At 36.0% G+C, this 23,066-nt stretch overlaps 3 protein-coding genes and 1 long non-coding RNA gene across 4 annotated transcripts in view; 1 reads left to right on the plus strand and 3 right to left on the minus strand.

Moving 5' to 3' along the window:
• Positions 1-18,426, minus strand: part of LOC147567638 (uncharacterized) — a 62,830-nt gene extending 44,404 nt beyond the window's left edge. The window contains exons 1-5 of the mRNA XM_086654271.1: positions 16,672-18,426; positions 15,879-16,592; positions 15,643-15,780; positions 15,447-15,565; positions 14,698-15,358 (exon numbers count right to left, since the gene is read on the minus strand). Coding sequence (XP_086510397.1) covers positions 14,948-15,358; positions 15,447-15,565; positions 15,643-15,769 — 657 coding nt within the window. The 5' untranslated portion in view covers positions 15,770-15,780; positions 15,879-16,592; positions 16,672-18,426 and the 3' untranslated portion in view covers positions 14,698-14,947. The remainder of the gene's footprint in view (positions 1-14,697; positions 15,359-15,446; positions 15,566-15,642; positions 15,781-15,878; positions 16,593-16,671) is intronic.
• LOC147567636 (uncharacterized) overlaps positions 1-23,066 on the plus strand; it is a 94,154-nt gene that overhangs the window by 46,651 nt on the left and 24,437 nt on the right. The window lies entirely within an intron of this gene.
• The window catches only part of LOC147567637 (uncharacterized), a 185,084-nt gene that overhangs the window by 44,408 nt on the left and 117,610 nt on the right, over positions 1-23,066 (minus strand). The gene's annotated exons all lie outside the window — the stretch shown is intronic.
• LOC147567642 (transcription factor MYB98-like) lies at positions 19,629-22,149 on the minus strand. The gene is made up of 3 exons (XM_086669871.1): positions 21,443-22,149; positions 21,150-21,276; positions 19,629-20,622 (listed from the first exon to the last, which is right to left on the minus strand). Exons 1-3 carry the CDS (start codon positions 22,060-22,062, stop codon positions 19,990-19,992), a joined length of 1,380 nt encoding a protein of 459 aa, XP_086525997.1. The 5' UTR covers positions 22,063-22,149; the 3' UTR covers positions 19,629-19,989.

Below are 23,066 nucleotides of genomic sequence, written 5' to 3' on the forward strand. Positions count from 1 at the left end.
GCGAATCTCTTCCATTCAACCACCTTGGGTTTCTTTAGTAGGTCAATCTTATCTTGTACTTAGGTCTATCTCATCCCGTGCTTTCAAGAGAGTGGATTACATGACTTACAGGTTTTTGGCGTTCCGCCTCTTTTCCTATTTTAAGTGAGCGGCTTCTGCTGCTAACTCTTATTTTATTGATATAGTGAGTCTGAAGTGTTGGGTTATGGTGTCTCCCAGTCTTCTAAGAGGAATCTCAGACATCTAATGTCTAACACTAGTATCCTCAGGATCTAATGCATAAGTTAAAGATGAAACTAAGTAGTTTAAAGAATACCTTAATCGCTAAATCCCAAGGACTGATACGGTTGAACATAAGGAGACCAAGAGCTCCAATTGTAGCTCCTCTACATGAGACAACCGAGTAATCAACTTGATCTCCCACCTTCAAGTTTACTTGAACTTTATGGTGGTTAGATGAAGAACACCTTCGTCTTTAGACTAAATAGATGATTGAGACTTATTCTTTTTTTCCTTTTCTACTTGATGTTGAAGAGTCAGAAATCTATTTGAGAATTCTTTTACACCTAATTCTGTTCTAATAAGGCTCTTATATAAAATCCTTAAAGTTCGAGTCATAATTAGGTTTCCTAAAGTCTAAAATAGAAACAGAATTAGGATTTCACAAAAATAGAACCCCTTTCTTCACAAAAATAGAAGCCCCTTTCTATTTACTATGGTCGGCCACCCTATGCCCTAGGGGGCTAGGTCTTGCCGACCTTATTAGTGTGGCCGACCTTATTAGTGTGGCCGACCATGCCTTGGGCGGCTCATAATGGGCCTTTAATGCACGACCCAAAACCCTTTTGGGTTTTTGCCTTCGTACTATCTTTGCCTTTCGACCTTTTGGACATATTTATGGGTCTAGCTCACACTTATATGTCTCATCCCTCCAGTCATATCTTCCGATCAAATCGACACTGTTTGGTGTAACCCGTTGTAGGATCCGGACGAAGTTAGCCACGAACGGCCTTGTGATTCGACGATCGTAATTGATTTCTAGCTAAACATTATGATCCCTAAGTCCTTTGGACTTGATGATCTTCTTCATCAATTGTCATATCTGACAAATTGTTCGCATTGCATCTTTTGTCGAAGGACATCTCCTTCAGTCTCCCACTTGTGCTTAGAACAAGTGCAATGCTTGATTCCCATGTCAATTTGTATCCCATGTGATGCATTATATCATTCAGACTTTATTGATCCTGAGTACAGCTATCAATTCAAATGATTAATCAATTAGTCCATTTGAGCATGGTCATACATTTTCAGTTGTTATTCATCAACTGGCCTGAAGATACTTTTCCTAATTTAATCAGGATGACATAATCCATTCTTGTACTCCCACTCAACTTCATGTCTATCATGCCTGTCCCAGTGTCCGCCTTTATCGACATTTAAGAAAACTAAGTCAGACATTCCTTACATAAGACGAGTGGAGCACTCATGTTTTAAGGAATTTCTCAAATCTTGTCAATGAGAGGTTTTGACGTGTCCATCACTCTTGATGTACTCCCATGGTGGGTTATCCAGTATGTATTTATTATACACGCACGTAGATGACTTGAATACTCATATTCCATAGCCCATGAAACAACGGTATATTGTCGATCTCACGTGCTAGTCTTTATAAGTCATTGTTGTCCATGTAATGACCTGGATTAGGGAGTGTATACCGAAATAATTCCAAGTTCACTTAAATAGGGTTTCCGTTCATCAGATCTCGTATCTGATGGACCTATTTGGAATATCTCATTATTATGAACTGTCGTTTAAATACTAAACCAGATTTAGACGACGAAATAACTAATTGTTATTTCTGATAACACGAGTTTGTAAATTTGAGATCCTCCTTAAACTCCTTTACTTACTCAATTTACTAGTCAAGGTTATTCCCATAATGTTCCTTATGCCTTAGACCCTTGTATGATTCCATCCATACTTTGTCTTAGATGACAGTTTAGTTAAAACAGATCTAATCCGATTAAACCTTTGCTAATTATCAGTTAAATCGAAGGTTATTTTCTTCAATTATTTTGACAATTCTCTAGTATCTCTTTATTAGAATTAATGCTTCCAAAACCTTAATATTATGCTTTCATTTGTAGGGTTTGCAACAACATCCAGCTTGGAACGTTTTCCAGTCTACTATCCTTCTATGTCTGGAAGTTTGCATTATATGACATCCATTACCTTTTCACTTCCCACTTTGTACCAAGAACTCGTCCTAAGTATTTCCCAAGTTCTTTAGAATGTTCTTTAGTTGTGGTCCAGAATCCCTTATTAGGATTTGAATAGTGACGGCTCATTATACTCCAATTATTTGAGGTGTCTTAGGCGAATGCTAATCACGTCTAACATGATCGATTTTTTGCTCAAGGCATAAGCATCTTTCTCATGTGTGCTTGCTCATCAGGGCCTACCAGGCTCTGAGTCTTGCTTAGCTCTGTGTCATGAGGCTTGGGTCGAATTTCTCTTCTAGAGACTTTCGCATTGAACCTTTCAAGAATCTTATTTCAGTAAGCTTTTTGAGTTTAGTGCTATCATCCTTTTGGTCTATCCTTATAGATCTTCGATGCCCAAAAGCATTTCATCATTTTGTGTGTGGTCCTTCATTGAGTCAGGTCTAAACTATTTTTAACATTATGACGTTGTTCTCAATTTAATTTCAGTATATCCTTTAGATATCAGACCAAGAAAACCGGGTCACTCCCACTAACCTTCTTGAATTCCCGAGGTTCAAAATTTTCTTCATTTTTTAGGAATCAAACATTTTTTATTACCTTGTTGAATCGAAGATTCTAACTCTTACTTGCCTGCTTCAAACCACCGATGGATTTCTGAAGCTTGCATATTTTACTAACTTCTAAAGTCAATAATCTTTTAGACTCTGTCCAGTACACATCTTCTTCTAGAATTTCATTAAGAAAGATTGTTTTTGGCCTCCATGTGTTAGTTTGATCTTTATGAACCTAAACTTAGACGGATGTAAAGATCTTGATCATAGTCTCATACTATGAATTTGTGACCTTTATCTCCTCGTCTAGTTTTGGGAAATATCAATGACTCCACCCTTCTCAGTTTTCTCATTTGGAAAACTATTTTGCGTCCAATAGGTTTTACTCTATTGACCATATTTTCAAGTTCTAAACTTGATGAGATATGGATTACATTTCTGATCTTTTGGATCAAAGAAAATTTCAGGGTTAGGTTCCGTCATAACTCTGCACAAGTCCACGTCTTATTGTCTTCTATCATTAAGATCTCAATCTTCTGAACTAGATAGATAAGCCATTATGACCTAAAAGGGGTTGTGAACAACAAGTGGAATATTCTCAACTCTTTGAGACATTTCCGTTTGAGACGCTTTCAACTTCTTGATAGTTCTCTTGCATATCTAATTCGTCTTGTGCACTAGGTAGTTAGAGTTCGTCTAGTTTTACCTTATATTCCTTCCTATTGGAACCGCAATTTACGGATCTGAACAGTTTGTTGCTCTTCATCGAATTTTTTCATGTGTATGTTTCTCCGACTTATGTTCCTTAAATCTAATTTACAGAACCATATCATCACGAGTAACAACTACCTTTGTTCTTCGATTGTTTGTGGAAGAGCCGCATTTTCAACTGGATAACCCACGAAGAAAATTTTGACAAATTTGCTAATTTTGTGCCTTGTAAACCTTTTACATGGCCTTAGCTTTAGACGGAGTAGGTTAAATGTGAAAACGACCGTTTGTAGAATATTTCTCAAAATGTATTCAAAAGACTGGCCTAAACCCATTATTGATTGAACTATGTCTAACATCGTTCGATTACTCCCTCTGGACCCACCATCCATCAGATGTGTTCCTTGGCTTGAGTTGGGAAGCCATTTCAATTTTTTTTTGATGGTTATCACATTTTTGGCTCAAATTTCCCCACTCCAATCCAACTTGATGACTTAAATTTTCTTGCCAAGGTGATTCTTCACTTCGTTTTGCATTTTGTTTGAACCTTTTCAAACATTCCGACTGACACTCTATGATCTGTACGTTTCCGCACTTCATGAAGCTGTCAGAATTCGTGTTGAAGTAGCTTTCGTTAGCTTTTGCAAGTAAACTTATAGGTCTGCATAACCCAGTATGAGTCCCAATAGATTACCAGTCCTAATCCTCTTCAGAAAAGGCTCACTATGTCATTTGGTCATTAAGACAATATCCACATGTGTCCTATGATTCCAAATCATTTAGACTCAGAAGTCCATCGTCTTGGAGCTTCTTTATGTATCTAAAGTCAACCAGGCCAGTTAACGGGTTTGAATCTTTTGCTTTCAGCCGTTAATATGTTAACGATTTCGGTTCTCTAAGAACCTTTTATTAATTTAGAACTGGTGTAAAACGCTCGATGTTTCTAAAAGAACATAATAACCATTATTAAGTTCCCAGCTAAATCAATGTTTTAAAGAAAACTATAGGACTTCATAGCGAGTTGGCAACCCTTTGCTTCATTTTCTATTAAATTGTCCATATCTCTTTTAGTCAAGTACTTGCTTCCCTTAAGCTCCCATTGAGCCGTACATCTGATTTTAAACACCTGATGAAGGAAATCTACGATACTTGCTAGATTAACTTCGATAACGAAGATAGTTGAACCGGAATTCGCAATTCCGTTTATTTTGTCCTCCAAGTATTAAGGATAGTTTCTCCCCTAATGCCCTAGCCATCGTTTAGGAATATTTACAGTAATAGGGAACAATCTTATCATGAACTCGACAACCGCTTGCCTTTTCTTTGATAAAATGTTTGTCCCTCTTGACTGACCCTTTGCCCTTTTGAATCTCAAGAACTCTTTGTTAAATTCTTTTTGTTTCTGAATCTCAAGAACCTTTTCTTAAATTAAATGTTCCCATGTGTTTTGATTAGTTGTTCACAACAATCTGAACAACTCATTCAAGGTCTTTATCTATGTGGGTTCAATCGATATTGAACTGGGTGATAGATAAATTTTGTCGTCATCTTTCATTAGGGAAATCCGAGTTGTTTCAATTATGAAAGCATTTCGGTTATTCCTTACTCAAGATGACTTTCAGATTACCTTAGAGGTCTCGTACCTCTCCATTCATGACTTCTGCAGGAACTTCTTCCTTAGTTGTCTTAATGATCATCTTTGCATCCATATCTCTTCCAAAGAGACTGCTCCATGGTCGCTTACAAACGACTTTTGACCTTATCCAGTATAAGTCAACACTGGGATTGGTGTTTTAGGACGTTTTCTTTATTTTGAATCTGAGAACGATTCTCGGATTTCTATTCCATTCGAGGAAGTTACTTTCGTTTAACTCCTTCTCAAGGATTGAACAAAGGTTAGAAAACTATTTTTCAGATATGCCACTAAAACTACAATAAAGAAAAACAAGGTTTTAAAACTTGTTATCAGTGCAAAACCTATTTTGCTACATTATCCAATGAAAACTGTCCCTGGTTGAGTAATGTGATTTCAAGACCCCATTTCTTCGGAGTTAAATGGACTAGGTCCTTGCCCTTAACCCCGTCGTCCTAGGTGAGTGAACTACTTCACTGATCATACCACTATGACTCTTGGTTGATGAATTACATTAATAAATGCCAAATCCATCATTTTGCCTCGATTATCCAAAACTCTTTTGGTGATCTCATCGAGTAGTACCATTTAGACGCGTAGACCTCTACCATAGGTCTACCCCCATTGTCCCATAAAAGATGACATCCTGCGGAGGCAGACCCACCATCGATGATCAATGGAGCAAAATAGGTCTCTTCCCGCAAGTATACGAGATCAAGTTATAGTAATTCTCGGAAGTCCGAGGTCAATCCCCAGGGATAAGTAAATTCGCCTTAAATCTTAAATTGACACCCCTTTCGTAAAATTGATTTGATTTTGTTGAAAACTATTTTAAAAAGAAAAAGATAATAGACTAAGAAGAATGAAAAGAAGATGGGAAAGAAATCTAGGATTTTTTATTCCACCACATAAATTGACTTCCAAAAGAATGAAATTAATTAACTATTCCTTTTTTCTTATAACTCAAAATCTAACATAATGAACTATTTAGATTTCGGAAGATATTCTTGATTAACACATTTCATAACTATGTATTTCTATTGACTATCATATAAACATTATACTCATTTAACTATCATTCATCATCTAACAGACATATTCCATCTAACAACTTAACGAAAGCATGACATATCTAATTATGAGCATGAACAATGAAAAGGTTATAAAATCTATATGAGAAGACAATTAATAGACATTATAGCTCAATAGAAGGATTTAATTAATTAATACTAACATATTTCAAAAAGACCAAATATGGGTTTGCTCTACAATCCTAGATACAAGATTAGCTACTCATTGAATTTAAAGACATATGTATTTCCAAAGCAAAATACATGGAAAAAAATGAGTCAAAGAAAAGAAGTCACCTAAATCTTTGCTTCAAATATTCTCCAAGTATGATCCAAATTATGCTCCAAATCCAAATAATAACACTTTGAAAATAGGTGAAAGAAGAAAGGTTTAGAGGAGAAACCAGTAAGGAATTGGTTGTGAAAAAGAAATGGGAAAAGAGAATATGATAGAAATAAGAAATAGATCTACAAATTAGAAGTAGAAATAAATTGAAAATAATAGATGAAGGTGGCTAGAGAAAGTAGTAGAAGATAGGGTTTAGAGTTAGAAAAGAAGAGGGAGAGAGAGAGGCTAAGAAGATGGATTAGAGAAAGAAAGGGTTAGAGAAATGAGAGGGATATCCAAGTCTAAACAAGAATGAGAAGAAAAGGGTTATTTATATTGGTTGGTGGTTAGGGTTTTAAGAGATAAGGTTGAATAGGGTAAAATGGAAAGTTGTGGTGAAAAGGCCATTTGTGTTTTCTTAACAACCGTGATACTTACCAAAGCTAGCCAATTCCAATTTAATAGTTGACGTGGTCGATCAAGGTAGACTAAGTATTTGAGAGCGAGAACTATACTCAGGGCAATTTTATGCCACTTAATCCCTCTTTTGTAGTCATATATTCTTCTAACTTAGGAATCTTTCTTTCAGTTACATGAATCAAATGTTTCATTTTATCGGTAAATGTCATCTCTTTCCCAACAATGTCTCAGAAAAATATGAAGTCTCACTTTGTGTGTCTAATCCTCCCCACTATTTATGTTCCTTCACATATCTATTTGTGAGCGTTGCTAAAAGCACCTGGTCGAAATATTATAAGCAGGCAGGACTTTTGTTGACTCGGGCCAATGAGCATAGACCTGAGCTCTCTCTATAAGCACCTGGTCAACTAATGTGGGTAAAGTTCACCTCTGTCAACCCTTCGTCTTGTTCCGACTACCCTAATTAAAGATTGAAACCAATCCATCAAAATGAGTTTCACCATCTATCTTCTCTTAGTTTGTTGTTATTCAAATTACCATAGAGTAAGAAACTGAAACCAAGATTCAAAAATACAATTTTTCTTTTGATTGAAACAAGTATAGACTGCAACCTGCTTAAAGGAGTAAGGTTTGAAATTGAAACAAGTACACCAACATTTTAGAGAGAGATAGAACAAAATTTGTTCATCAGAATCAAGAGTATTTGTGTAAGAAAATGATGTGCCCATTTAACCATTTGAGTTAGAGAGGCTTCTTTACCGTCAAACAAGTAAAGATTGAAAAAGTCTTCGTGGAGGAAAGTTGTTCATCTGAATCAAGAGTGTTTTAAGTAAAATGAAATTGAAACAAGTAAAATTGTTTGAGATGTAAAAAATTTTGAGAGAAAGATTGAAAACTGGATGCCTTAAAACCTAGCTGCCCTAACTCCTTAGCTGTTCTTAATGGAACTCAACTCCTTGAAACGAAAGAGGGAAACAAAGAAAACTGAAAGAAAGAGGTAGCAGTCAACTTCTTTAAGTGGGAAGAAAAACCCTAACGAGGGTTTCCATTAAAGGCCGGGTGCTTACAAATTGGTCCAGTACCAATAGAAAAATTAGTTGTTGGCTCTAGTCCTTATAGACCCGCCTGCTTATAGCAGTTTGGTGTGCTTCCTGCAGAAGCGCCCTCTATTTGTTCATACATGTGGCAACTATTTACATGCAGAGGCAGGTGCGAGGGGGTGCGGTCGCACACTCTAGATCCTCCCGAAAAAAATGCAGTGATAGTAATATTTTATATATATATATATACATATATAGGTATATATAATTATATATATAATTATGTATATAATGATGTATACAGAAGCCATGAAGATGACCTTGGCTTAGTGGTTAAACATGGGGTACAAGTGATCACGACTTTAAGGTCATGAGTTCGAGTCCTTCCTTTGGCATTTTAAATTTATATATATATATATATATATATATGGTTTTAACTGTATATCAAACTGTGCATGCATACAGATAACAAAAACTGAAGTGGGGCTTAGTGGTACTGATGGTGTTGTCTTGTGCACAATTGACAACCTTGAGATCGCGGGTTTGAATCCAAATTCATACATTTTTAATTTTATTTTTGAAATAATTAAATTTAATTATCCTAAATTCCAAGCTAGAATCCAATATGTACTAGGCCATGAGGGTTGGAATGTTTCTACTTTTTGTCAAAAACATAATATCGAAGTTGTTGATCTAAATGGTTCGTACATAGTTCAAGGGAGAAGCAGAAGGAATGCACAAAAAATTACAAACTTTTATCACTATCAAGTGGAGATTTTCAATACCGTTATTGATATGCAGCTTCAAGAATTAAATGCTCATTTCACCGAGAAGAATACCGAGTTGCTCCGTTGTATGACATGTTTGAGTCCATCTGGAGGGTTTGCCCTTTTCGACAAAAGTAAGTTGATGCGTCTTGCTGAATTTTATCCGTCAGATTTCAGTAGTCTTGACACTATGCTACTTAGTTCTCAGCTAAATAATTACATTTACGATATGAAGCAGAATGATGATTTCTCAAATTTAGATGAAATTTGAGCTCTTGCTAGAACATTGGTGGAAACTAAGAGGGATAAAGCACATCATTTAGTTTATTTGCTTATCACTTTAGCACTAACTTTGTCAGTTGCAACTGCCTCCGTTGAAAGAGCTTTTTCAGCTACGAAGCTAGTTAAAACACGCTTAATAACAAGATGAGTAATGTGTGGCTGAATGAGAGTTTAGTAGTCTTTATTGGAAAAGAAGTTTTTAGTGAACTTGACAATGAGTCGATTATGCAAACATTCAAAATATAAACTCTCGTAGAAGTCAATTGTGTTTGTAATCGTTGATGTATTAATATAATTAATGAATATAAGTATTTTATTAATTACTGTGTTTGCAAAAATAAAACTTTCTTTAAGTATATAAATCCTGTGAAAATGTAAGGTGAGTGAGAGAGATAACAAGCCGAGAGGTCTGTTTAATGAGAGAGAGAGAGAGAGAGAGATAGAGAGAGATGAGTGCAAATGAGTTAAATGATTGAAAAAATGGGCCATAGGTCCAAAAATAAGGCCCAAATAGGACCAATAGTCACCCATCTCCCGAAAACCAGAAAAGCCCAAAAATAAATTATAAACTCACATCTAATCCAAAAACGGATCCCAATGCACTAAATCCTATCTCTAAGAAAATAAAATTTTGCCGCATACATTTTTCAGATTTATGGTACATTATGCAGATAGTTGTACATTTTTTAGAATGTATATTCAAATTGTCTAATTAATGACATTATGTACATTTTTCAGAATGTCTAAGGAATGATAATAATTCTGCATACATTTTTCAGAATTATGATACATTATCCAGATAGTTGTACATTTTTTAGAATGTATGTTCTAATTGTTTGATGAATTACAATATGTACATTTTTCAGAATGTCTACATAATGATAATACAATGTCTTACACAATAGACTAAAATGGACAACACATTTTAAAAATGTATTGTACAAACTGCTAGATGCAATATACAAACTGTCAGATGCAAATTGTCTAATGAATTACAATATGTACATTTTTCAAAATGTCTAAAGAATGATAATAATTCTGCATACATTTTTCAAAATTATGATACATTATTCAAATAGTTGTACATTTTTTAGAATGTATGTTCTAATTGTCTGATGAATTACAATATGTACATTTTTCAGAATGTCTAAAGAATGATAATACAATGTCTTACACAATAGACTAAAATGGATAACAAATTTTAAAAATGTATTGTACAAACTGCTAGATGCAATATACAAACAACCAGATGCATTGTACAAACTACCAAATGTAACAAATCTATTGACTGGGAGTATTTTTGGCATTATAGACAAAGGACTAAAAACCTATAGATCTTTATGGGTGGACCTTGGACCGAATTTTCCCTAACTTTTTGACTTTCAACTCATAGCCCCTATATAATTTCATTATTATATTTCTGATTGTATTGTTACATGGGTATATATATATATTGTTCTTAGGGATAGCTAATAAAGAAGATACATGAGATATACATGAAGGAGATATACATGAAGGAGATTTGAATTGATTGACTAATTCTCTTAGTCTACCGTGTACAAGGCCAGTTGCGCTACCTGGTATCGTATCCGACCATGTGGGTCGGATATGCTTGATCCGTAATGCTCCCAAGTTGGAGCAGAAATGGAGATGATGCCTAACTTGCCAATGATCTTCTGAAAGTTGTCATCGCCAAGCGGTTTTGTAAAAACATCAGCAAGTTGATCAGTTGTAGGGGTAAACCGCGGAGCCATTAAATTTGTCTTGATCTTCTCTCGAACTAAGTGGCAGTCAACTTGAATGTGTTTCGTACGTTCATGAAACACGGGGTTGTTGGCAATGTGAGCAGCACGATTGTCACAGTAGACAGCCATAGGACCAGAATGGTCAATTCCGAGATCATGAAGGAGGAATTTGAGCCATTGAAGTTCACATGTTAGAGAGGCCAAAGCTCGATATTCAGCTTCAGCCGATGACTTGGCAATAGTTAGTTGTTTTTTAAATTTCCAAGAAAGGGGACTAGAACCAAGCATAATAATGTAACCAGTCGTGGAACGACAGGTCATAGGGCAACCAACCCAGTCAGAGTCACTGTAGCCAGAGACATGGATTGGTCTAGTAGAGGGTAAGAAAATGCCTATACCTAGGGAACCTTTGAGATAACAAAGCACCCGATGGGCAGCATCGAGGTGAGTAGTACGAGGAGTTTGCATAAATTGACTTAGGTTGTTTAATGCATAAGTAATGTCGGACGTGTGATAATAAGATATATCAGTCGACCTATTAGACGATGGAAAATTGTGTGATCAGGAAGGATGTCACCCTCATCGGGACCTAGTCGTAATTTTTGTTCCATGAGAAAAAAAGAGGGACGGGAAGCGGTAAATCGGAGTCCTCAAGAATATCTAAGATGTAACGACGTTGGCATAAGAAAATTCCCTTCGAAGAACGAGAAACTTCAATGCCTAGGAAATATTGGCGAGGACCGAGGTCTTTGAGGGAGAAAGTGCTATCAAGGAAATTCTTTAAGTGAGAAATCGCAACGTCATCATTGCCTGTGATGATAATGTCATCGACATAGACCAAAACATAAAGGAAGGTGGAGGATTTCGTGTAAGTGAAGAGAAAATAATCAACGAGAGATTGTGAAACCACGTTTGATCAAGACAGAGGAAAACTTGGAAAACCATTGACGGGAAGCCTATTTAAGGCCATAAATGGACTTATATAGTTTTTCAAACGCGAGTCTCCCCCTCAACCAAAAAAACCAGGAGGAGGTTTCATAAAAACATCTTCGTCCAAGTCCCCTTGTAAGAATGCGTTGTTGACATCCTGTTGATGCAAGGACCACCCTTTAATGGCGAAAATAGAGAGAAGAACACGAACGATGACGAGTTTGGCAACCGGAGCGAAGGTGTCTGTGTAATCCAATCCTTCAATCTAAGTGTAGCCTTTAGTAACCAAACGTGCCTTATAACGTTCAATTGAACCGTCTGATTTATGTTTGATTTTATAAACCCATTTGGAACTGATGGGTCATTTTTCGAGAGGAAGTTTGACAAGGGACCACGTGTTGTTTGATACTAAAGCCGAAACCTCTTCGGCCATTGTATCACGCCAATGAGATGAAGTCATGGCTTGAGAATAAGAATGAGGTTTGGTGTTCGATAGGACCAATGTGTGAAAAATGTGATGAGGTGCGAAAAAAGCATCAAAACTGATGTAGTCCGTGAGTGGGTGTGAAACATCAACACTCGAAGAAGAAGAGGGAGGTTATAGTGCTGTGAAAAGGTAATTATGAAGGTGGGCCAATAGTCGGCGAGATCGATGTGGTCGAGAGACAAGAGGGTCAGTAGGAGAGGCTGAAGAGGGTGCTAGAGGTGGAGTGCCAACAGGAATATTGTCGAATGAGGCAGGTAAGCCCGTGTGAGGAATTGAGGCGTCTGTAGATGAAGGAGGGCAGGGAATATCCAGGCCCATAGATGAGGAAGGCACATGAGTGCCTATAAAATCAGATCGGTCAGCGAAACAGGGGTTGCCTGTAGAAGGAGAAGAAGAGTCCTGTTGGTTGGGTGAAATAGGTAGTAACCGGGAAAAGCTGAACGAGCCATCATCATGGATGGAGACGAAAGGTTGAGAAGAGATTGGTGGTGAAGGAGAAGGAAATACCTTTATCATTGGAAAAAATAGTTTCGTACAAAACAACATCACGAGAAACAATAATCTTCTTTGTAGAAAAATAATAATTTTGTAACCCTTTTGAGCATGCTGATAGCCAACGAAAATGCCCGGGAAAGAGCGAGAGTCCAATTTTATTTTGGGATGTGGATTACGTGCATAAGGTATGCATCCGAAGATCAGAGAAGTTTGGGGGCGAACCGAGAAGCTTTTCATGAGGGGATAACCCATTAAAAAAGGAGTAGGTAGCTTATTAGTGATGTAAACCACGGTTAACACACATTCGCCCCAAAATCAAGTGGTAAGTCGGCTTGCAGTCGGAGAGAACGAGCGACTTCGAAGATGTGACGATGTTTTCTTTCGACCACCCTATTTTGTTGGGGTGTATATGTGCATGAACGTTGATGAACTATACCATCTGGAAGAAACCAAGATTGAATATCCGCGTTCATAACCTCGATTCCATTATCCGAACGAAAAGTTTGGATTGTGGGAAAGATGATATCACCCTTTCCGGAGTGGAGTTGGGAAATCTTTTTGTTAAATTGAGTCCGTATATAAGTGTAAAAATTGGAAAGATAAATCTTGGTGTGCATCGGGTGAAGTCATTGACAAGACTTAAAAAATATCGACAACCCGATGAGGAAGGGACAGAAAAAGGTCTTCATAAGTCCGCGTAAAGAATTTCAAAAGGAGTAGAAGAAGAAGAACTAGTAGGAAATTGTAATCTAGTTTGTTTTGATAACAGACAAATACCACACGGAATTTTAATAATTGAACCAAACTTATTATAAGGAAATTTACTAGCTAATAATTGAAAACGAGAAACACTAAGGTGGCCTAAATGAAAGTGCCATAAATGAGAAAGGGAACAATGATTGGAAAACATGGAAAAATAAACTCTAGGCTCCGTGCGAAGGAAATAAAGTCCATCTTCAGGATTACCATGACCAATCTTCCTTCCCGTCGCTTGGTCTTGAAAGACACACGAGAGAGAGTTAAATGTTACATCACAAGAAAGTGATTTAGATATTTGAGAAATAGAGATTAAATTAAATTTAAATGATGGGATACGAAGAACATCATGTAAAAAAGAATGAGCCATTAAAGACGACAGAACCAATGTGTATAACACGAACACGTGTATCGTCGGGTAAACGTGCGAAGTAATCAGGAAGTGCTTTTCGATAATGAGAAAATAAAGAGAGATAAGAACAAATGTTTTTAAAAGAACCCGAGTCAATGACCCAAGGTGTGGAAAAAAAGCATTACCTGTTAAGTTAACCAAGGGGTTAGACGCGGTTGGAGCTGGTGAATCAACGGAGGTGCCCATAGAAGGAGTAGCAGCATAGGGTTTCTGTTGGGCCAGGAAGTTGCATATTTGTGCATACTGGTATGGCGTCATCAAAGTGGGCAGAGGGATAGTGTTATGGGCAAAGCACGGTTTGGACATTGGCAGTAATAGGATTGTTTCTTTGACGAGTCGGGTATCCATGGAGTTTGTAAGAAGTAGATTTGAGATGTCCATGGATAGGACAATGATCACAAAATGGGCGCGGGCGCTTAGACCGAGTTTTGTCTGATCGATTAGACTTATACGACCGAGAATAGTTGTTGGAATCATTATAAGAGACGGCTAAAGCTGCCCCTTCCGGAGGAGTCATGGAGTCCATAGTAAGATTTTGTTGGACTTCCTCCTATTTTACCAAATTGTGAATACGTACAATGGAGGGAAACCGATCGTTAAGGCCTTGGAGGAACTCCATTGCATGGTCCTAAGCTCAAAAAATCAGAAATCGGGACTAGTCGGCAGACCCGGGCCTAGCTACTAGTCGGGACTACAACGGGACCAGTCGGATTTAATCGGTTAACTTAATATATAGATATATATATAACTACATATAAAATTATATGATATTATACACAAATAAAGAGACTTACATGTGTAATATTGTAATGTAAATACAGAAAATAAATAAAGTATTTGTTTACCTTTACTATAGTTTGAAATTCCCGCAAAATTCCCAACTGGTAGAAATGTTTGTTCCTGAAAAACTCAAACATATACAAACATAATTCTCGAAGAAAGTAATTTAAAGCGAAATACTAATATGATAGTCAGAAATCAAATTTCAAATAAGCTTAATAAAAGTAGTTCATAATCATAGTCATACAATCCATAGTCGGAATTCATCATAATGCCGAATAAAAATGAAAGCAAAAGAAAACAACGCTAAATAACTCAATCTAAAGTTGCAAAGTGCGACCCATCCACTTCAATATCAGCGTCGCTATCTTCATCAACAAGTTCCATCGGAGGACGAGATGTAGGAGTAGTTGAAGAACTAGAAGCCATTTGACTTCTCGTTCTTCGTCGCTCAATACTCGTAACTCCTTGCGCCTCCCGAACATCTTCCCATCTAAGATCATCACCCCTATTGACGAAACCTTGTAGTTCTTCATCAGTTGGAATAATCCATTCATCATTTTCTTCTACCTCCCTCAAAATAATTGGATCAATTGAATCATCTCTTGTCGGTCCACACACATTGTTTCTAGCTATATTTCGAATCTTCAACTTCATATTGTATTGGATGTAGACAACATCATTCAATTTACTTTGCATCAAGCAATTCCTCTTCTTTGAATGCACCTGAAAAAAATAAAAGACACAAGTATAAAAGAAGTATTTAACTTATTACTTAATGGGTAAAAATAAGATGGATTAAAGTGTAACTTACATGATCAAATGCACTCCAATTGCGCTCACATGGTGAAGCACTACATGTTTGACTTAAAACTCTTTTAGCAAATATTTGAAGGTAAGGTAGTCCCTTTCCATATTGTGTCCGCCATTTATCTACATTTCGTCACAAAAGAAAACAACCATAAGATCGCCACAAAAGTGAATAAATGTAACATTTTATAAAAACTTACGGGGTAAATATCTGTCGATTCCTTTCCTCGCAAACTCATGTCCCAACGATCCAGTTGCACTCCTATAGTGAAACATCTCATTATTCATTTCCTCCAAAGCATGCTCATAAGACACCAATTTACTCATTGCAAGAAAAACTTGATTCAGTTTGAGTGGGCAGTTATTGAGCGTAATCAATGCCAAATGTAACGACATACGTAGATCGTAGTCGTCTTCCAAAAAAAAAAAAAAAAACTTGATTCGTAACCGCATTAGTCTCAACCACTTCCCAACCCTTTCCGTAGTAAATCGAGGGATTCAAATAATAACCAGCTGCATGTAAAGTATGATGAAATTGATCCGTCCATCGGTTATCAATAATTTCCCAAACTTTGACTCGTGTCATGTTGTCACTGCCAAGGTTCTTCTTAATTTGGTCCTTGGCTATAACCATTGCTTTATATATGTATTCCATACTTGGTTTCTCTTCAGTGTCCACCAATCTTACCACATCAACTAGTGGTGCCAACACTTGACACGCGAACTGCACATTATCCCAGAAGCTAATTTTAGCCACTATCCTTGCACATCTATTACCATCAGCCTTTTTAGCAAAATCGGATTGTGTCCATTGATCTGACACAAACAACATTTGTAAATGACCCCTGTTCTTATGAATACTTTTGATTGTGTAGAAAGCAGTAGCAAATCTAGTCACGCAAGATCGGTGCAACTCTTTCCCACCAGTAAACCTCCTCATCAAGTTTAAAACTCTACCATGGTTATAGATGTACGTTGTAACGGCTTTAGACTCACTTAAAACACTTTTGATCTTCGGCAATTTATCACCAATATCTTGCAACATTAAGTTGACACAATGTGCCGCACAAGGAGTTCAAAACATATTAGGATGTTGGTCCATTAAGATCTTGCCTGCAACCTTAAAATTTGAACCGTTGTCGGTAACAAACTACATAACAAGAAAAAGTAATTAGTTTAGTAATTGATGTAATGATAATGCAAAAATAAATGAAAATTAACAAATATACCTGAACAACATTCTCATCGCCTACATCTTCAATAACTTCATTGATCATGCCTACAATGAGATTAGCATCCTTAATGTATTCAGATGCATCGATAGACTTTAGAAAAACTGTTCCTTGCTCACAACTAACTAAGAAGTTAATCAAACATCTTCCTTTTCCATCAGTCAAAAAATCAGACATCATAGAACATCCACAAGACTTCCAGTGTGGTAGAAAGGATTCAATGAAGTCATCTGTTTCCTTCCAAATCTCCTTAAACAAGGTTGTTCTCACATGGTAGGGAGATGGTGCCGGCAACCCTCTTCCGTACTCACCAACAGAATTTAAAAATCTTTGGAAACTTTCACCTTCACAAGCATTGAAAGGTAATCCTTTCTCGATTGCCCAACGAGCATAATCCTTCCAAGCTCCGTGCTTTAATCCAATTTTAATCGGATTATTCTGCTCCAATGTACTTTGCTTCATTTTTTGTAGTCCGGACTAAAGACAGTATCCAAAGGACCTCTAACATTACTTGATCGCTTCAGACTTCTTCCACTAGAACCACCAACTACCTCAGGTTGCTTAGATTTAGTTCTTTCATCTTCAATCTCTTGACACTCAATGTCCTCTTCTTCAATATCGCCACTTACCAAAAAATCATGATCTTGAATTATACTACTAACTCTAGCCTTCTCCAATCTTTTCTTTGTTACTTCAGTCATGGCTTTTTGAACTGCTTTCTTTATCTCTTCAGTAACCTTGCCACATCCCTTCACATTCCCTTTTCTATGAGCAAGATGCTCTTTCAATCTATAAATGCCTCCGGACATCTTCTTGTTACATAGTTTGCACCAAACTAAATTCAAATTATTAGCATCCCGACATTCTTCCCATTCCCATGCCATATCTCCCGATTTTCTTACCAAAGCAGGAGCACTCGAAGCACCAGAACCAATAGAATCCATCGATGGAAACTAAGAAAAATACCTAAATAACAAAAAGAAACAAAGAGAGCAAAATTAGTCCATAAACCTATTTTATATCAACTATAAACATTGTTTATACATTAGAAATACAAAACAATAAAGAATATCAACCGATTATAGAAGTTAGAGAACAAAATTAGTCCATAAACTTATATTATATCAATTATAGACATGATTTATACATTAGAAATACAAACCTACAAAGAAAATCGACTAATTATAGAAGTTAGAGTCTTAAAGAACAAAAAAATCATAATTATAGAAGTTAGAGAGCAAAATTAGTTCATAAACCATAAACCTTATAAAGAATATCAACTAACTATAGAAGTTAGAGAGCAAAATAAACCCATAAACATATATTATATCAAATATAGAAGTTAGTGAACAAAGTTAGTCCATAAACCCTAAACCCTATAAAGAATATCAACTAACTATAAAAGTTAGAGAGCAAAATTAACCTATATTATATCATTTATAAACATGATTCAACCATTAGATACACAACACAACTAATTATATATGTTAGAGAGCAAAAAAATAGAGAACTAAAGATGAAAAACAAGTATTAAGTTGTTTAGAGAGAGAAAAAGAAGAAAAACTACTTCTAGAGAGAGAAACTTACTTGGATGGATTGAATGGAGGTTGTGGAGCTTCAAATCTTTGTAGAAGTTCAAAGATTTAGCAAGAAGTAGTAGAGAGAGAGAGGGGGCGGCTGGATTTGTTAAGAAATTAAAACCCCAAGTTAAAAACTTAGGTTTAACTTGGGTTTTGAAAAAAAAAAAAAAAACGACCTGCTGCTGTGGCCGAGTTAGTCGGCACCTAGCCGACTCGTCCTAGTCGGCTTCCAAGCGTCGGCTAACTCGGCTGCTGAAATCGACTAGGACTCTGAGTCCTAGTCGATCGGCAGCTAGCCGATTAGCGTGTAAGCGGCGACTAGGCGCCGCTTTTTAAAGCATAGGCACGGTCTTGGTTGTAGCGATCCAAAACAGATTTACAATGGCCACAAATGGATGGTTCAATAACAAATGAGCGAATGGAGTTCGTCCTGAATGGACTTCAAGCGAGTGAATGAAGCAGACACGTCCAAACCTTCTTGTTTCAAGGAGGATATGGCACGTTTCAACTGAAACACCTTCGGAGCGTTAGTTTGATGAGATCGTTCATGGAGATTACGCCATATATCTGCAACACTTTCGTCATATAAGATGGATTGACGAATATCCGGATCAACCGAGTTGAGAAGCCAACTTGTAACAAGGTCGTTATAACGATTCCATGAGTGAAGGTCATTGATATCAGTGGGTCGAGGAATCGAACCATCGACAAAAGCAAACTTGTCTTTGGCTCGAAGAGCCATTTTCATGGAACGAGACCAAGACGGATAGTTATCACCCGATAAAAGAGGTGTGATCAAGATAGTTGTTGGAGAATCGGAGAGGTGAACATCGAATGATGGAGATGATTGAGAAATAAGAACCGACGCATTAGTCGAAAAAGCCATGAAAAAATATCAGGATTGCTCTAATACCATGTGAAAATGTAAGGTGAGTGAGAGAGATAACAAACCGAGAGGTTTGTTATATGAGAGAGAGAGTGTATGCCAAGAGTCAGAGAGATAGAGAGAGATGAGTGCAAATGAGTTAAATGATTTCACTGTTATATTTCTTATTGTATTGTTACATGGGTATATACAGTGTTTTTAGGGATAACTAATAACAAAGATACAGGAGATTTACATGAAATTTGTATTTGAATTGATTGACTAATTCTGTTAGTCGATCGGGTACAAGGCCGGTTGTGCAACCGGGTATTGGATCCGACCATGTGGGTTTGATATGCTTGATCAATAATAAATCCGCACTCTTTAAGTGAAAATTCTGGATCCGTCCCTGTTTACATGTATTTAGGGTTTACATGGTATATTTAGAAATCTTGAAGTACATGTGAAGAGGGTTTCCAGGAAATGATTACTTTCATAAATCTTAAGCAGAAAAGACATACTACAGACTCAACTCATATAAAATTTTAAAGAACTTTCCACAGAAAAGTTGAAAATACATCACAATATTTCTAACAGGACTAACCAATTCTGTCTCTCTCCCTCTCTCCGTCCCCCCTTTATTTTTCACTTTCTTTTCTTTTTTTACATCATCAACTATGCAAACTAGGACTTACCTTACTAGCTAGGTAATTCTAGTTTGAAAACCCTAAATATTGAAATTAACATAAACTTAAATATGACCAAACTAACACCTATCTCCCAAATTTTGATGTAAAATCTTGAAGACCATTAGACAAATTATCACCATTTTCTCCTTTGATCATTGTTGATTTGCTTTTCAATATTTTTTCAAAACTTTGTTGTTTCAGTAATCATTTCAAGTAAATCCATCTCCTTCTTTACTTCACTCTGAATTAGTGATGAACCCATTGCTCCTGGCATCATTATCATCTCAATTTGATTATCCATACTTGTTTGACCATCAATAAAAGAAGTACTGCTCAATGGCATTTGATCATCAAACATAGACCCCATACTGTATCTCTGATCAGGAAATACTTTTGTTTCGAAACAGAAATTTGTTATATCGTTGAAATCATAATTCGGGACTAACCGGTTGTCCGTCAAGGAAAAATCTAACTTTAGTTGTGGTTGATAAATTGGTGCCCTAATATTAGTACTATTACCCATTAAAGTGTTCGAGGGCACCAATGAGTTTTTCCTATAATGGTTATTTCTTGCCCCATTTGAATTTGAGCCCAAACTCTTAATATAATTCTGAAGGAGTGAACTTGATCTTGGATACTTTGAACTTCGGCATCTTCGTCTCGAAAATTGTCGTCTTTTGGTTGCATTCCAATGGTTCTTAATGGAGTTTTCAGTTCTTCCTGGCAACCTTTTTGCTATTTCTGCCCATTTATTTCCTATTTCTATATGAGCTTGAATTAGAATTTTATCCTCTTCTTCTGTCCATATATCTTTCTGCAACATAAAACAAAGAAACACAAGAAAGATGAGCTAAATTTACATATGATATGCATGATGCAATGTGTGAATGAATGTATGTATGCATGCAGGCATGTATAGATGTATGCAGGCATGCATACACGTAGTTTGATTCCACGCATGACCTATACCCTCGTACAAATACATGCATATGCCAACCACCAAATTTGGACGTACATGTTATATCGCACACGTCTCAGATAGAACGACACGTAAAGAACCGATTTAAATTTCAACGTAGAGTAATTGGCGCGCGGCAGCCGTAATCCTTCTCAATTTGCATGTAATGATGCTGAATGGCTGGCTAAGAATTGAATTTCGTTTTACATAAGATTAGATGTAGATAAGGATGCAGCCATACATGCATTTCATGGACATGCATATAATGCATGTCACATGCATTATGTGGTGGGTTCTTGTTGAATTAGATGAAATAACATCAAGAAGAAGAAGAAGAAGAAGAAGATTATCTATAAGATTTGATGAAGAAAATATTCAACAACCTTGATATTAGGTCTCAAATGGTTGTGCCATCTCTCTCTGCATTGCTTCCCTATCCTCCCATTCAATGTTTGAGCTATATGTGACCATTTTCTCACTCCATATTGTTCTACCAAGTGAATCAATAATCTGCATAGAAATGAAAAATAAATTAAACAAAAAACTAAACAAAATCCGAATCGAGAAACCGTAATTTCTAATTGATAAATAAGTAAACAAAACAAGATCTAAGAATTAAGAAACAGTAAATATCATTAAAGAAAAAAAATAGATTATTTCTAAAAACTTCTTTTACCTATCTTCTTCCAATGTCCACTGTCCCTTGACTACATTAGATGATTTCTTCGGACCTTTTACGGTGCGTTTAACCGGCGGGTGTTTCTTATTTATGGCTAGCTCTCGAGAAATATTATTTCCGATATTGTTGTCTGCATTTATGCATGAAAACTCATTTGAAATTGAGTGATTCACAGACTCAAATTGATCTTGAAAACCCAAAGGCAGATTGTTGATTTGATCTTGACCAATCATAGTTACCTCCATTGATGGAGTTGTTAATGGAAAATTATTCAAGAAATCTTTGTTTTGATATTTCTCCATGAATAAACCATTATTACTTCCTCCTCCTTCTAAGAAAGGCTTAGTTTCGAAAACATCCATGTTTGGTGAATTCTCATTTGTGAAAGCTTCATATGGATCCATATACTGGTCTGTTGAAATCCCATATTTTGAATTTGTAAACATTCCGTCTACTGAAAAATTATCGAACTTTTGAAGATCTTGAAATACTCCATTTGATGAACTTGATTCAATTGATGAAAACCCATTATCTAATTCTGGTTTCAAGTAGTTATTCTCTGGTAGAAATGCTTGTTTGAAGGCAAAATCTTCTCCATATTTTGTATCAAACTCCATTAGTGAGAGAAAGGCTTTAGAGAGAGAAAGGGTTTTAGAGAGAGAGAGAGAGAGTTTAAGAAATGGTGGAGGTAGGTTCTGTGTTGTTTCATCTTATTAGTAAGGGGGGAAGAGGGTAATGAAGGAATTGAATTGAAATCATTGTTGACCGTTGATTCAATATTTGATCTAACGGCTATAATTTCATATTGAGTGTGACTATTAAGCTTCTACACCAGGGGTTTTTAGTCTCAAAGGAAAAGAGAAGAAGAGTGCTATTTACAAGAAATTATATTTTTTTGCCATTTTTGAATTTAATATTCAAATATTTAACACGTGTCGTTGACTACCTAAATAGAAGGACAATTGCGGAAATTTAGGGACATTTTGAGACTGGATAAGGAATCTGTCCTATGTATTCACAGACCAGGTGCCCTAACGATTTGAGGAAATGACCATTTTATCCTCTAGATTCTTATCAAATGACCGGCCAAAGAACAAATTTCCGGTTTAATTTCATAATCTTTTTTTTTTAATTCAACATATTAATAAGAATTCTATGGGGTTTTTTTTTTTTGTTGAAATATTTCCATTGGTAATTTAAAAAAATAAATAAATAAAGTTTAAACTCATGTATAGGTCTAAGTTGATCCAAGTTATTATCATTATTAGAAAAAATTAGTAATTTAAAGTAAGTGTTGAATAATATGGTTTTACTTCTTAAGAACTGAGAATTTAATAAAATTACCTTAGTTAAAAATAAGTCCCATAAAAACATATTAAAGGGGTAAATTTTGTAACTGAAAATCAATATTGACTTTGAAAATAACAATTTATTGCTTTTAATTTGAAGAACATTTTTATGTTTGGTTTAATGCCTGCAATTTTTGAAATTTATGGTCAATTAATTATATCAAAATAAATGGTGATAAAGTATTGAGATGTTTCCTTTGAGATAAACACACTTAAATGTCTTGACTAATATTACCCTAATTAATCAACATTACCCTATAAAAGAAGACAGT

Source organism: Eschscholzia californica, unplaced genomic scaffold, assembly GCF_041429995.1.
Source record: "Eschscholzia californica isolate CP2 unplaced genomic scaffold, dmEscCali1.0.p SCAF_1, whole genome shotgun sequence".
NCBI classification, from domain to species: Eukaryota; Viridiplantae; Streptophyta; class Magnoliopsida; order Ranunculales; family Papaveraceae; genus Eschscholzia; species Eschscholzia californica.

Excerpts from the sequence above, each read along its gene's own strand:
- LOC147567642 (XM_086669871.1), bottom strand. The coding sequence starts at position 22,062 with ATGGAGTTTGATACAAAATATGGAGAAGATTTTGCCTTCAAACAAGCA. Across the intron at positions 21,277-21,442 it reads TGGACATTGGAAGAAGATAG|ATTATTGATTCACTTGGTAG; the intron begins GTAAAAGAAGTT and ends ATTTCTATGCAG. Across the intron at positions 20,623-21,149 it reads ATTTGAGACCTAATATCAAG|AAAGATATATGGACAGAAGA; the intron begins GTTGTTGAATAT and ends TTTATGTTGCAG.